This window comes from Paramisgurnus dabryanus, chromosome 2 (assembly GCF_030506205.2).
Source record: "Paramisgurnus dabryanus chromosome 2, PD_genome_1.1, whole genome shotgun sequence".
In the NCBI taxonomy this organism is placed as follows: domain Eukaryota; kingdom Metazoa; phylum Chordata; class Actinopteri; order Cypriniformes; family Cobitidae; genus Paramisgurnus; species Paramisgurnus dabryanus.
This window is the reverse complement of record NC_133338.1, coordinates 40,170,237-40,187,374: the sequence shown is the minus strand read 5'-3', so window position 1 is coordinate 40,187,374 and position 17,138 is coordinate 40,170,237. Positions and strand designations below refer to the sequence as shown.

Below are 17,138 nucleotides of genomic sequence, written 5' to 3'. Positions count from 1 at the left end.
ATTGCATAGTACCCCATGGGTTTGGGTAAGGTCGGGTCAGCTCACCTCACTTTGGCTTGGTTAGTTTTTCAATCGAGTTTAGTAACACTTAGGAGTGGAAGAGATTATAGGTGTGTCGTTATATTTGCGCTGCCTACTACTGTGATGACATACAAGTGAGAGCATCGTTGTACATTCCCATACATTCATTTATTTCTCAGTTCGCCACAAAATGAAAATTGACCACCACAAATAGATGTTTGACATCGCGTTTATCACTACAGTTTCTGTAGAAACACCCGTGGTGTCAGTCGACGCAATCCGCTGAGCCTCATTTAAGTTTAATTTAACCATATATGCGGACATGAGCGTCACAAATGTGCCGCCACAAACTGCAAGTCTGGGAAATAACTGTTATGGTTTTCCTGATTCTGAACCTGTGGATGTTTTTCATGGCTAAAAGGGAGTCTGGGAACTTACAGCAAAGCACAGATGACAACAGGTTTACTCGAGACATTGCAAACTAGCATGAAGGTAAAGCTAATCTTTTACATTATAGCGATGACACTGCTAGTGATGATTCTCTCAGACCAAGCAGTGATCTACAGTGTTTTCGCATCACGTTTTGGTATCAGCTCGGAACACTTGGAACCCCAAGGTGGTACTTAAAAAAGTATCGGGTACTACGTAAGGCACCCAGTGGAAAGCCCCCAAAAGTAAACTGACCCAAACCAGTCCGTGGGGTACTATGCAATGGAAAAGCTCGATTAGCTACTATGACTTGTAACACAATGTATTTTTATAATTATTTATATATTATTCAATTTTCAATTTCAACAACCTAGATAAATAGATAGATAGATAGATAGATAGATAGATAGATAGATAGATAGATAGATAGATAGATAGATAGATAGATAGATAGATAGATAGATAGATAGATAGATATTAGATAGATATTAGATAGATAGATAGATAGATAGATAGATAGATAGATAGATAGATAGATAGATAGATAGATAGATAGATAGATAGATAGATAGATAGATACATAGATACATAGATAGATACATAGATACATAGACATACATACTGTATATACACATGCATACACTACATAGTATAGAAAATTTTGAGCTCATTTCAATGCAAACATTTTATTATTTATTATAATACTCATGCTATTTATGCTTTCAAGTTCAAAATACATTAATTTAGCCTAAAAGAGATAAATGAAAAGGTTGTGGCATTGTAGGAAATGCTAGGGCAACAATTTAACTGAAATCAAAGAGGTGCCCAGCAGTCCTGTCCGTGCCTGTTACAATAACATTACCCTGGAGGATGCAGACTCGCCTCATCAAGGCTCGATCTGCGCTGCTCAGCGATCCATACATCTGTCCTGGCCCGAGGCAGCCTGGCCAAGAACCCAACTATTGGCGGGGGAATGTCACATAACAATGCCTGCCGGTGTTTCGTGCTGCGGACAGAGGGAAAGCGGGGAAAAGAAAATGCAAAAAAAAAAACTGACAGTCTCTCTTCAGTCCCATGAGATGCGGTCCAGAGAGAAATTCCCTGCTGCATTTTTTGCATTCAGCCACAGTAGCCCGTCTGTCACCTTGAAATCTTTGTCTCCTTACATCTCAGATTCCACATACCAGGGTGCCTGTTTCATAGCATGAATACCAATTAAAGCAATCAAAACAATCCAATCACATTTAAAATGACTAAATATTCTTAGCTTAATATGCATTTCACAGACTATCTCCTGTCTTCAACCTGCATTGAAACTCCTCTGCTGGATCCTAATACTGCACCAAAATTAGTCCAAGATAATTCATATAGTCTTTGATGCAGTTTTTCTATCAGCAGACAAAATAAGCAATCTGTTTTAACCACAGGCACACTTTTAAGACTTATAAATTAGAAGTCTGGACAGTTTTTTTTTTTAGATGATCTTACTACTATTTCCCCAGGGATGTTTTTCCATTCTTTAGCTGTGGTTCAAACATAAAAGCATTTTATTTTGTGTGATTTTGGATTATGTTCTTGGTTAGTGTTAGAAATATGAGTAACACTGTGAGCTGTCCTCTCAATTTTGACCATTTCAGACTAGTTCAGTCTATTTTCATCTCTCCGGTTTCTGAAATTGAAGTGAGTAGGTTATTAAAGTGACTTAGCAACTGCCAGAGAGCTTGAGAAACAGTGTCAGAGAAAAAGCACTCAAACTGTGTTTTTCCTCCTCCAGACAGTAACTTTCAGCTTAATTCTGTCTTATGGGAGGCATTAGGTGTCTCTGTGGGTCTCCCTGATGGTTTTAGAACAAATGGGGAAAGGAGTGAAAAATGTCTGTGTGATATTTGAGAACGTTTAGTTTAGTGGGAACATACCGCTTAACACCAAATAGAGGAACCAAACAGGATAAGAGATGTGAACTTTTTTGACAAGGCAGTTTTAAAACGCCAACTGGGTACAGTCATATTGATGAATTTCCCCATAAGATATGCTCTTATATCTTTAACGATTTTCTATTTTTTTGTAATTTTGTTTTATACCTTTCAGATTCCTTCCAACATTTTTTCACTTGTTTCTGACCAGGTTCGAGTAATCATCACCGACGAGAATGACTGTGTCCCAGAATTCCTGCAGTCCATTTACAGCAAGGATGGTGTCCCTGAGACGGTCACTACGGCAACATCACTTCTGCAAGGTAAGTTTGGGAACTCTTAGTTGGAGCACCACGGCCGTTACCTAAACACTGGTATAGCCGGTCTGATATGGCTGGATCTTCGGCTAAACAGCATAAAGTCTAGCCAAGAACATCTTATTTACTTTTGGAAGAAACTGCCTTTGACTGATGTGTACATCGACCGGTTACAGTTGTTTATATGCCTTTTAGGCTCTGGCATATCTGAAATACTGTACAGACAGTGACTCTGTACAGCATGGGTCACCAAACTCAGGCCCGCCACCCCCCCTTTGACCGGCCCCCCAGCCCCTCTGCCCCCCACTACTTGAGGCAATTTTATTTTTGTAATTGTTCTTTGGAAAGTAATATCATGTTCGCATCTGGTATTTTGTTGATTTTTTAAGTTAAAAAATTATATTTAGTTATAAAATTAACTATATTTGCCAACTTTTCATCACCCGACATGCTTGCGATCAAGCAGTAACAGACAACGTACGTGCAGATCACTGTCCAGAACTGGCAGTGTTCAGGACAGCAAAATGGCTAGCATTAAACAAAAAGTTGATAAGAGATTGCAGAGTTTTAAAAGAAGAGTGGACCAACGATTATATTTTGTTCAGTGTAAGGACTGTGCAGTTTGTATTATATGTAAAGAAAGTGTGGCAGTTTTCAAAGAATATAATCTGTGTCGGAAACCCGCCACAAAGAGTATGCTAGCTAGCGAGGGCAAGCAAGAGAAGACAGGATTCGAAGGATGAAAGGCGTACTGGCTGCACAAAAGAATGTATTCCTTTGCCAAACTCAGGTAAACCAGGCTGCTGTCCGAGCTAGCTATAAGGTAGCTCACCTACTAGCTACCCATGGCAAGCCGTTTACTGATGGGGACTTTAGCTGTGCCAGGCTAGTAATCTCTACTACACAATGAGGCCTGCTGGTGGTCATTTTGGTCTGGGCCATGCAATTCTATGTTATATAGCTGACCCGGCCCCCCATCACAGTTAGGAACGATAATGTGGCCCCCAGAGAAAAAAGTTTGGTGACCCCTGCTGTACAGAGTTGCCCATTGTTCACGACAGTCCTTGCCGATTGTTTGCACATGCACAGTGTCTGACCGTCTTGCCCACAGAGATGTGCCATTCATTGATAGTTGACGATTTGCCCTTTTTACTGAAACGCAGACCTTCTTTTGCTAAAGCGGTCATCTTGACTGTTGCGATCTCCCCCATTCATAGAAATAGCAGTGACGCATCTTGGGTAAAAATGTTTGGTATGCAACAGTAAACGTGCTCTTTGTTTGTGTTGTCTGAAGCTGAGACTATACATTGTACACACACACATACACACCTTTGAAGCACTTTTCCACTAATGTGCCCTTTCAAGTCTCAAAATTGCACATTCAATCTGGAGTCTATATTCTTACTCCTGAGAGTGCACTTGTAACACACAGAATAGAAAACACATGCCTGCAGCTGATAAAAGGAGCTTTTATATTCTCATTAAATGTTAGACAACCACAGCTGGTATAAAACGATCACAGAAATGATGAAGTGATGGACAGAACGCCAACTGTTGGAAACAGACCAACTGCATATGTAGAAACATAGCCAAACAAGTAGAAACAAAACAAATAAACACTAAAAAGCTAATCTGAAATGAAAAGCTGATGGTGTGGTGATTTGGCAGACATTTTGAGGGTTTAACACCAAGACTCCTGCCAGAATGGAAAAGGTGTTGCAGTGAGGTGTACAGCAGATGTGCTAGCTGTGATTAGCAGGTGCGCACCAACCCACATCTGCATACTCGGCTCTGTAGGCTTCATAACAATTATTTTTACTGTCTATAAAATATCCTGCTTGTTTCAGTAAGACCTATACCTATCAACAGAAGCAGGACTACTTCCCAAGACTGTGGTTATTAATCAAGCATTTATAATGTATGACATGAAAAATGTTTAATTTAAATCCTAGAAACAGTGTTTTTTATAATGGCTAAAGTTTTCAGGATTTTATGAAAAGATGTGCACTTTAATATTACAGTTGCTAGATTAGGAATTAATCAATTTATTGATTTTCGTAGAAATCATGGAGTGGTGCAAAAGATAAATATGTGTTGGTGGTGATGGGATAAGACCTGCTCGAAATACTGTGATCAGGAGGTCTTGATCTACTTGTTAAGTACCATATCAGGGTCTAAGCATTCACTCGCTATACATATGAAACTGCAATCTCAACAGCTGTTTATGAGTGCTATTTATTCTTATTACACGGCTCACTGGAATGATTGCTTTTGATTGGCCAGTCGTGACATTTGCAGGTTTGTTATTCCCAGATAACAACCACTCGGTAACCTGGATGCTATAAATCATTTTGACAAGTACAGTTTAATATTACACAAAAAATAAAATATAAATTTGTCTTTTAATAAGATTTATGACATTATATTTGCATATGATTAAAACAAATTGTGTGTTTGTGACATTTATCTTAAAAGCGAAAAAAAAAGGTATTCCTCACGGTAGGTCTGTATTCGTTAAAAATGAGTAAATAAAATTGTTCTAATCAATATTTAATGTTTCTTACCTAAGAAACTTTACACTGCACTGGGAGTGTTTTTAGTATAGTTTGTTAGTAAAGTCATTTGCTTAAAACTTCTGATGGAGCGTTTGGACCTGGAAGTTTTGGCGTGTTACTGAGATTGAGCATGTGTGAGATATAATGTGTACACTATCACATGATCCCTGTCACACACTGAAGGTGAGACCAACATGTATGAATTCAAGAACCTCCATAGGAATTTAGGTCAAGATTAAATTTATTTTAAAAAAGTGTCTACAAAAGATCATTGGCCTTGTTAACATATTGAAAGATGAGCTGTCTCATACAGATGTGGCCTTTAAAAACGCGCGTTTTCTCCCGCGGCATTCGCCAAATCGTCTCGCGGAGTCACGCAGAATTCTGCAAGTGTTTTCGGGGGGGCTACTTTCCCTTTTCCCTTAATGTGTTTCGCTTCACAGAAAATCCACCAGGTGGCGCATAAAAAACTACATTTTTATATGCGTTGTCATTGCGGTTGTTTCCAGAAGTTAATAAGGGCATTGCTGAATATTTAACATTTCTATTAAAACAGCAAAGTGACGTCAACCAATTCTTGCCAGCATAACAGCGCATACATATATAAAGATGACTGTACGTGCAATGGGCATTTATACTAAGTGCAACAAAGAATTTAGTGTGAGCCTAATACACTTAACTCTATTTACAATGTATATCTTAATTATTTGTGTTGTCGAATTTTGACACCGTTTCATTGTTTGTTCATAATATTAATAATTATGTCCGTTTTTCTAAAAGTATTAATATTTTAAAGAGATTCATGTGGTATAAAAATACATGTTTTAAAGTTAAAAATGTTGTAAAAATATAGTAGTATTATTGTTCTTAATATATTAAGAACAATAATATGACACATGTATATTGCGCTAAATTGCTTTACATATGGAAAGAGGAATTCTTCTCAACCACCACCAATAAAGTTTAAAAAATATTCTTTAAATACGGCGTTTAAACCCACGCAGAGCGAACAAGAAAACATGGGCCTACATACTGTACAGTGGGCATATGATATCTTTATTTAGTTTTACATATTTAAAACTTTAATAATACCTTTCTTGCGCATATAGGCAGTCAGTGTTATGATTTTTTTTTATCCTTTCAGCCGTTATTCATAACAGTAAAAATATTCAGTGGCTTTGTAAATATATTACTAAAATAATGGATTAAAGTAACTTTATAAAATCTCTTAATGTCACTTATGTATTTTTTAGTTGGTCAAAACAAAATAAATTGCTAGAAATAGAACAGACATTTTAATTTAAAATGTACATATATTATAGGCGTATATTCCTTCCAGATATCTTATCTCAGACGTTCGCAGTCAACACTTTTAAAACTTATTTATATAAAATCTAATTTATAAATTAAAAAACAAAGTTTTAAGTTAAGACAATAATAAATATGTTTATTTTTATTGAAAGAAAAACGTAGAAAATGTTATTATGGGTATAGTTGATGCAAATAAAGTGTGCAGTATACAAAAAATGCAAACAAATTATTTCTAAAAGTGGCAAGATTTTAAAAAGATAAAGGTGGCATAAAGAAAGACATGAGAAAAGTAGAGGTATGCAAAAGAGCACAGTTTAGTTATTGTTAATTAAAGCGGTTTTATACACCTTTGTTTGAATTGACAAGCATTTTATTCGCCACTTTCAACACATTTTGTGATTGATTTACTGATTTATTACAGAAAATTGTTGTCAGAAGCAAAGCTATTGTACAAAGCATCTTTATATGTATGTTTTAAAGTTAAAAATGTTGTAAAAAATATATTAGTATTCTTTTATATTAAGAATAACAATATGATACATTTATATTGCGCTAAAATGCAATATACATTATTCTGCAATATAAATTATTCTCAACCACCACCAATAAAGTTTAAACATTATTCTTTAGAAAAAAAACGGCGTTTAAACCCGTGTTGCGTGGAGCGAACAAGAAAACATATGCTTACATGCTCAATCGGCACCGGGCGGGTATCCTTTTCCTCCAGACCTTGACGCATGGTCGCGGAAAAGCGAGAAATATATTTTTTTTAAGTAAAAATATTTTGCACAATTGATATATTACTTATGAATATTTTAGGAAATTATTTTTGACACACGTAGGTTATTACGTGTATTTTGGATTTTAATTTCATTACTGTGCCTATCCGTGGCCTCATCCGAGCGCACTTTCTTTGTCTTGCGTCTTTTAAAGACATTGGTACAGCACCATGACCCAGAAAAGACTCACACACCTTTCCCTGATGCATGCCCACACAGAAATACTGAACTCCCTGGACATTCGTCCTCTAGCTCATGAGAGACTTTGTATTTCTATTATACAACCGGCGCAATGCGCGACGCGAGTTTTTTCTGCGCGAGTAAAGAGCGCATTGATAATATGCGTATTAACGGAATGACAACGCGGGTTTGTTTATTACATACATGGATGCGCAGCAGCACAAAAACGCTTTTTAATATGAAAAATTAAAGGATTAAAATGTAACAGATTATTATTGAGTCTCTTGGACATAAATGATGATCAATTATGAGACGTTAGAAGGCGCAAATAGCTGCTTCATCTGTAGCTAAGTAAATAAATGCTTTGCTTTAAACAAATGCATCTACTTTTAAATGTTTTTTTTTAAATGCTACCCAACGGATTTATTGTATATAATGACTCTGCACCTGTAGATATGGTGAGATGAGAAAACATTTTAAGTAATGCTTTTAAAAAAAACATTTCGCTGTCCAAGTGCTGAAATGGCTCTCCACACGTTTGTAAATTCTTTATCTTTTGTTTGTAACAAATAGAGTATTTTTACAGTACAAACCTTATATAAAGCCTATTCTAAAAATGTAATTATACACCATGTATTTCTTTATAAAAGTATACAATATCAGAACTAAACCCATCATTATTTTTGTTCAAATTATGAATTATTTATAAGTTTAAAAAAGACAGTAATAGTACTATTTAGTAAAAAAAAAGATCTATATAAAAATATACTAGGTATGTTAATGTGAGAATATTTTACATCTGTCGTGTGATTCTAACTTAAAAACGAAAGTAAAATATGTTCGTCCGCATGGACATTGAAAATTGTGAAGTTTAATTAATATTATATGTTGTTATAATATTATATGTTGTATGTAAATTGTAACGAAAGTAATTCCCCCTGGGATAAGTATTTTTGCTTCTGATTAATAGCGCATATTCATCTGAGAACTGATGATGTCTGTGTGTTTCAGACCCTGGCTGTGTGCCCTGAAGTGTATATGACAATAAAGTAGTAAATCTCAATGTATTTATTTTTAAAATGTATTTTAAATAGGCCTATAGGCTCATAGGTTTTTTGGTTAAAAAATTCACAGCACCCCCTGTTCAAAATGACTTCCAGCGGCCCTGCCTTGACGCTTTGTGTGTTCGACTTTAAATTTTTTTTTTTTTTTTTTTTTATTAGAGAACATATGAACATTAATACAGAAAACAGGCATCAAAATAGAAACTTCCAAAGTTGAATAACAAAATAGTTATAAAAATAAAATAGAAGACATTCACAGGACGCCAAATACAGACTCATAGACATTAACAATACATGTACCTTTTACATTTTTAACAAGTTTAAGAGACTTCATTAAAAGAGTGATTTCTTTTAAGAAAACCAGGTGTAAAGGATAAGATTTTAACAATCTACATTTATGAATAAAGAATTTGCCATACAAAATGAAGAAATTTACCAAATTGTAAATGTTTTTATCATCATTCTCAAAGTAACAAATAATATCTTTCATATTAAATGTTATGACTGTGTTAGTTTTAGTTGATAGGACAGAAAAACATTCATTCCAAAATGCCTGAACATTTTGGCAATCAAAAAATAAATGACATAAAGACTCCTCAGTATTATTACAAAATGAACATTCGTTCCCAATTTCCATAAATTTAGAAAGTAGTAAATTAGTTGGGTATATTTTGTGTAATATCTTCAAATGAATTTCTCTCACTTTATTTGAAATACAAAATTTATAGGGCAGCAACCATGCTTTACACCAAATTACATCTCTTAGAATGGAATTCCAATAAAATTTTCCTCTTGGAGTAACTCTCTTCCTTTCATGAAAAACTTGTCTAATATCTTTATTAGTGCATTTTTTTTCAAAAATATTTTTTCGACTTTAAATGGTGCGGCGCTGACTGGTCGGCGTATGACATCAGAGTACCGCGAGAGCAAAGGTAAAGTCGGACCATTTGTAACATTTCGACTTGCTCTCGCGGTACTTTGATGTCTTCGTTGCCGACCTGTCTGCGCAGCGCCACATAGAAACGCCCTTTGACTCTTTAAGGCAAAGTACCAGCAACATGAGAAGTGGTGGCACGCAAAAGAAAGTGAAGGTACGCAGTACGCTAAAATATAAAGCGTCTGTACTGCGAGCACTGGTATAATTATTTACATCGTGTGTTGCTCTTTCACCATTGTGCACCCGCGCACTCGCTCTGTAGTTTGTAGCTCGCGCTCCGGCTTCGATAAACAATGCCCGTTTCTCAATACCAAGTAGGGGAGAGTGGGGCAAAGTGAGCCAGTGGGTAAGTTGACCCACCCCCTTTATCTAGGCAACCATACAGATTTGTAGCCGTGTGACCACAAATACAGGTAGCAACCATAATTTATATGTTAAAGAGAAGGACAAATTAAAGAGTTATGATTAAAGTATGATTTTTTTAACAAAAAAAAAAAACAGTTTTTATCCTATCAAAGTAAAATTTATACATACCAGGTATAAAGGCTGTTATGTTAAAGTAGATTTATCCAGGTCTAAATATTCATACCATAAATATTTGTGATAGGCTATGTATAAAACCATGTGAATGATTTAGCTAAAGATTAGCCTGAATTACTAAGCTAGGCAGTTTCCCAGAACGGTGGCTGTGGGGCAAAGTGAAACAGATGGGGTAAACTGAACCAGGGGTTAAACCCCACCATGAGGCACTGTAACCATTGAATATGTTTCATAAAAAAAAAATTCTGTGTAGTTTCGCACAACTGATTTGTTCATTTTTAAACATTTTAGAAAACATATCATGCTAAGACATTACCATATTAATTAATTTTTATGCATTTGGCGTTTTGCAGGTCTACACTGAAAAAACAAACATACCACTCAGAAACGTCCATTGACAATCTCCAAACAATAAGTTGTTCCTCAAAATCTGTATTTTCATCTGATACAGACTCAAACATGAGTGGATGACATCAGAGTACCGCGAGAGCGATTTAAAACCAACCTCCTCCGCTTTATTTCTCGCGGTACTCTGATGTCATCTGCTTGTCGGTTCTTGTGGCGCTGCGTAAAGTTGACCACACCTAAAAAATGTACTGCTAAACTCGACAGAAATGCTCTGTATACCAGCACCTCCTTTATTAATTTGTATAGCAGGAAAAGTTCTATTTTACTTCTCAGCGTGATAAATAGCTTACAAGGTTTGGTGTGTGAGCGTGTGAACTGACAGAAATGCGTGTGTCTCATGGCGATTGCGTGGGACTTAAGAGCCTAGGTTATATCAACATATGTCAAATTAAGTTACCTGATATCCACTTAATTTTATAAGTTATAAACATTCATTTAAAATAACATACAGCTTATGTATTAGGCCTATTTGCTTAAATTACATTCTAACAAAGAAACTGCAAAGGTTGATATTAAAACCCAACACGCTGGTGAAAACTGGATAAACCGGTTTTCTTTGATGAGGTGATCGATTAGCATTGGGGGTTGGCAAAGAATTGGCAGACCTAGGGGTGGGTGGTTTTTAATTTCTTGACTCTCTGTCACTGGTAGCTGCTAAAACAAGCAGCTAAACCATGTGCAATTAATTACATTTTGGAATTAACTTCCTTCATGTCTTTTTATTTATACACTGTAAAAAATATTTTCTGAATTTTTAAGTAAAGTTAGCATTAAATATGTTTTACAAACAATTGATTTACAAACTCTGGGATGTTTGTGATTATCATCATTCAGAAAAGTGGTGCTTGTGTTTAGACTCATGTTTTACGTGATTAAATCAGGTTACATTAGTTTCTTTTCAGTGTAGAACAGTTTGTAATCAAAATGCAAAAATATAGTACATTTATAAACATCGCTGAAACAAAGAGTGAATTAAAAAAGTAATAAAGTTAAAGCTGCTGATAATTTTGTTTATATTTACTAGCATTTTCTGAGTGAAAAATGTTTAGATTTTGTTAAGTAGCCTAAATCCTACTCCAATTTATTTCAGTGTAGGTTTCTCATTTTTATCAGCTTTCTTTTGCTTTTCAAAGGGCCGTCTACCTTTGCTACCGCCAGTGCTTTAATGTGGGCCAGTACCGCCACTTCCAAATATAGCTCTTGAGCGTACCACCATCTCTCCCTGCGCCCAGAACCTACTTCTAACGTACCAGAACGCTCGTTTGCACATCTGTTTAAATCAGAGGCTTAATTTAATTATTTGGCTGCGCTGCCGCTTTTCAAAGCGCCCTTCACAATGCAAGCTACCTAATTCGTCCCACCGAGAGCAGAGACTACATTACCCATTCACCTTTGAGTTTTACAAGTTAAAAGCGCATGCGTAGCTTTTGCTGCTGTCAATAGGCTTGTTCGACTTCATGCGGCGCCCCGAGAATCGACAGCCAGAAGACGTCACAGTATCGCGAGAGCGAGGCGAAATATGATTTCTTGAATCATTCTCGCGGTACTCTGACGTCATCCGGCTGTCGGTTCTTGCGGCGCCGCATGAAGTCGAACAAGCATAGTGTTAACAACGTGGTTTGGAGAGGTGTGTGAAACGCGCAACCATAGCTGCTCTGTTAAAATGAAAATACAAATGAATACTTAATATGCCCTCCTGGTTTTAGACTCTAAGGAGTAAAAGAACAAGGTCAGAATCAGATGACTCTCGCTGGCTGACATCCCAACAAGCCAGAATGATATCGCTGCAGGTCAGATGCAAGCTTTTTCCAATACCCTTCTGTAGGTACGTGACAATCTCTGCTGTCGCGGCTGTCAGCTTGGTTTCCCTCGACGCAACTTCGGATTTCCTCAGACGATGTGCAGACTGATTGTAGCCTATTATACATACTTGCTAAACTACAAGTGTACGAAATTTCAATGAATTTGAACGACGCGCACAGGAGTTTTACCACACGCAAAATGGAAAACAATGGGACAAAATAAAGTGATGACTTTCGAGTTTCAAATGGCCAATATTCTGTTATTCTTGAACCCATAGACATGGTCTTGGTGTCCAGAGAGTATCTTTGCCCGACAGCGACAATATGTTATTAAAAAATAAATTACATCATTATGGATAAATGAGTGCTTACAGAATATATATGTTTGAGAATGCTTATCAGTACTTTTTTGTTTCTTAAACTTTAAAGATGAATATTCTCCTTTAGAGATGGGCAATTTTCAGCAATAGCACATTATATTCAAATTTTTGAGCTCATAAAAAATATTTTTTCGCTTATTTAAATGACTTTTTTATGTTTTTATGCACGTTTAGTTTTGGTGCAATTTCATCAAAAGCTTGTAATTAGGAAATACACACAACATGCTTAACGTGTATTTTCTATATGTTAAAAAGTTTGTAAAAATTGCGTATTCTTATATAATAAGAATAACAATATGATATATTTATATTGCGCTCAAAATGATTTAGAAATGGAAAAAGGAATTCTTCTCAACTACCACCAATAAAGTTTTAAAATTCTTCTTTAGAAAAACGGCATTTAAACCCACGTGCACCGAACAAGAAAACGTATGCTTACATACAGTCCGTGTATGATATCTTTTTTATTTAGTTTTACATATTTTTATTTATATGCATTTAATAATAAGGTCATAATGTACACACTGTTAAAAATGATTCAGTGGCTTTGTAAATATCTCTAAAATAAATGATTAAAGTAACTTAATAAAATCTCTTAATGCAGTTATGCGATTTTTTTAGTTGGAAAATAAATTACTAAAAATAGAACAGATATTTTGTGTAAAATGTACATATATTATTTGATGTATACGCCTTAATAATATAAGTATTACATTTACAGATTATTTTAGTCAATATATTTAAAAAGGTCAGAGTAATATATTTAAGTTTTTAAAACTGTAATAATTGCATATTTCAAATTATTATTATTTCTATTTGACATCAAAAATGTGTAAGTTTTACGCCTAACTTGAAGTATGATTTACTTATATTTTCACATTGATATTATTTGAGTAAATGTAGGCAAAAAATAAATTAATAATAAGTAGAAAAAATGTCAATTTTAAACAATCACATAGCCAACGGTTTTTAATCAGCAACAAAGAAACTGCGCATTTTGCCGATGACAAACACATCAGAAACTCCTCGAATTTATGAATATTTACACTCACAATATGATTTTATTTCCTTAGTACAAAAGTATAACATATTATACAAATTCTCAGTGAAATGTATTAAACACCAATGCATACTTTTTATCGTGTTTCATACCATGTAAAGGGAAACATATAAAAAGTAGCCTACTGTTCAGTAATGCAGAAAAGCGCACCACAACCATGTTAAAGCTATTAAAACGTTCAGATGCAAAAATGAACTAAATGTAAAATTAGATAAACTAGTTAATGATATTGCGTAAATGCGCTCGGTCTCTTCAAAGGTCTTCGCGAATTATTTTGTTATAAGACTCGATTATCATACATCACGTCTCTTCTACTGTAAGTACACGGAAAAAATAAGACAAATGATCCGCGTTTGAGTCGGATTTTTATGAAGAATATGTGACTGTTTATGTAACTGGCAAAAGAAAACTTCGCCAACAAAATGTTTGCCAAAAAGCATGCATTTGTATGACATCAAAGTCCGTGTCATGTTACTTCAATATCATACAGTATACGCTCAGCATGAAGTCGAGCACACACATTGTCGTCAGTATGGCCTACAAGAAACACGCCTGCCCTCTACAGGTTTTTATATTTCCTGCGTCCCCCACCGAACCCCCCTTTTGCGGGATCTCGCAGAATTTCGGAAGTCTCCGCGGCATTCTGGTCTCAGAGACGCGCATTTTTAAAGGCCACATCTGTACAAAGAAAACCTCAAAAAGCAGCTTACTGCAGTTTTTTCTTTTGCAAGAATTCCTTCCTAAATTAGATTTTACCAACTTTATCTAAATAGACTAAATAATTCAATATCAAATTCTTCTTTGTATATTTATTGCGTTGATCTGTTAAAAAATAAAAGACGCTTTTTGAGTTTCTGGTGACTGGTCTGTTTGATTTTATTTATTTTTTCCACTCTCTGTTCACCCTTTAATTAACTCTTTTATAACCTCTATATAAACCTGATTCATTCAGACTATCATGTTTTTTGGTGCTAAACTTAAAGCACACAAATCTGCATATTTTTATAAACTACAGAATCAGGAAAGTGGACTTCAACTTGGTTATGCCTCTTTTTAATTCACTTGTATTTATTTATTTATTTTCCAGGTATGACATAAGTAATTTGAGAGTGGGTTTTGAAAGCAACTACTATGTATGCAGCATCTTCCTCTGACCTTCATTTCATATAGGCTCACACCTTATTGAGTGACTTTGCATTCTACAGTAGTTGTCAGATGCAATAAGACTCACAGCTTGGGATGTTTTGATTGCCAGTCATGTATAACATGCCCAGTCATTCATTTGACAACCACATATGCCCATGCTATTTATACAGAAAGCTCAAATAAAGATTGATCTTATTAGCTGATTCTGCACATCTGTGTAATGCAACGTTTTGGTGTTAACCTTATATCTTATTCCCTCTCTCTCTCTTGTTCTGTCTCTCTATCTCTCTCTCTATGTCCTTCCTTTGCAGTTTCAGCTAGTGATTGTGATTCGGAACAGAATGCTGAGATCACGTACTACACCCTAAATCCAGATTTCATTATTTCGGCACATGGCACCATATTCCCAGCAGGCCCTTTGGATTACGAGAGGCTTAACCACCTGTATGAGTTTGTGGTAATGGCAGTGGATAAGGGCGAGGTGCCCCGCACCGGTACAGCCACTGTGCGTCTTCGTATGGCCAACGTCAACGATGAACCTCCGGAGTTCTCGCAGCCTGTGTGAGTTTTTTGTTTCCGTCATCTCCCCTTATGCCGTGACCTTATACAGAATCAGATAAAGAAGGCCTGTTGCTTTATTCACATCTTGTAGCTGTATTAAAAGCACACTTTTAAAAGTGTCAAGATTGCATTATCAGCCTTAACAGTTTATTTTAAGTTTTCCCAAAAGCACTGCCCTGCATATTTTTAGCTTTTACCATGGTCTCAGAATTAGCCTGCTGTGTGGAGTGTTTTATGATGTAAATTATGTGTGTAGCTCATCTGGAAATATATCATTTTTAGCACTTTTAGCTTCTAAAAATGTCAACAAGTGGTAAATACAAGTATAACAGTGTAGATATGCAGTGATAATGAAAGAGATGATACGTTGGAAAAGCAGCAGCTTTAACATCAGTACTGCATTAGTTTAACAATCATGCTTTGAAGTGTCAGGTACCTTAAAAATGACTCTAATGCATCAAAGAAAATCCTCAGAAGTCTACTGACTTATGGCCTGGAGCTTTCTAGCATCTTCCAGATGGTTGTGTAAACAAAGTATGGGACAGGTGAGAGGGATCCTTGTTTATGGCTGTCCTTTTACATCTCTCTCAGTGTAAATTTCAGTAATAGCAGAAAGATACAGTAGGAGTTGTAATAGACATTTTCACGTCTCAATAGTGGGCTGTTCTGGTGATGCATCTGGTCAAGACACAGGTTTGAAGTGTGGTTTTAATCTCACTATTGAGTTTGTGCAATGTTAAATGTACAATTTTAAAGCTGTTGTTTCATTTTTTTTACCGAGTTCATTATGTCTGGTCCACATTTTTAGATGCATGGTTACAATATTCTGAATACATGCAAATTATTTCAAAGCTGCTTTACAATAGTATTTCACTGGTTAGAATAGTGAAAACCAGCTTATGTGAGCAAGCCAAATGTGACAATCCTCAGCAAGCTGGGACATATTTATGGGAAGCGTATCCATTACATTTTAAATGCATTTAATTCAGGTATTAATAATAACTTTGTCTAATTTTAATATAAATCTAAAAATATGCTATTGTTTATAAATTATATATCCCATTATTATTCTCGTAGAATAGGAAACCATGTAATATGCAAATATTGGGATGCAGGTGGTGCATGATAGACAGAGGTTATGGCTGCTGTTGGACGAAACAAATAACACCGAGTTTGGCTGTCCTGCTTCTAATTACCAATACCCCTGGGTCAGCTCACCTGAAAAACACAAAATTACTTTGTAAGAAAAAGAAGGCACCTGGCTTGTTGCTCTGTCAGTCAGTTATTTAACAATGTTTTATTTAAAGGCACATCTTAAGGAAACTGGTTGCTCTAGTAAAGTTGTTCCCAAACTGAGGGTAAGCGATGTGATGCTGGGATTTTTATTTTTTTATTTAAGAGAAAAATAGCAGTCAAACCAAGTCCATGGATTTCTTACAGACAAAATTAATACTTTGCACCCTCTGGTGTGCAAACATAAGGCTAGGCTTATGTAAAAATAAATGAAAATGTTTCCACACCTTTGCACCTGTGGAAACATACTATTATTAAAATTTCAACATGCCGTAAAATTGACTCAATTGCAGTAGTATCCAGACTTGGAATGCAGTTCTCTGCACTTACAAACATAGAATGTGCGTAGAAAAATCACAAAATTATATAAACTACTTCACATGCTTCCATTTAATACTTTTCTTTTATACTTTTTGTCTTTTTCTACAAGGTTAAATATGTT

General features: G+C 35.5%; 1 protein-coding gene across 2 annotated transcripts in view; it reads left to right on the top strand.

Moving 5' to 3' along the window:
* The window catches only part of LOC135778734 (neural-cadherin), a 300,864-nt gene that overhangs the window by 134,783 nt on the left and 148,943 nt on the right, over positions 1 to 17,138 (top strand). For both annotated transcript variants that reach the window (XM_065289259.2, XM_065289258.2), the window contains exons 5-6: positions 2,575 to 2,686; positions 15,154 to 15,403. In XM_065289259.2, coding sequence (XP_065145331.1) covers positions 2,575 to 2,686; positions 15,154 to 15,403 — 362 coding nt within the window. The remainder of the gene's footprint in view (positions 1 to 2,574; positions 2,687 to 15,153; positions 15,404 to 17,138) is intronic.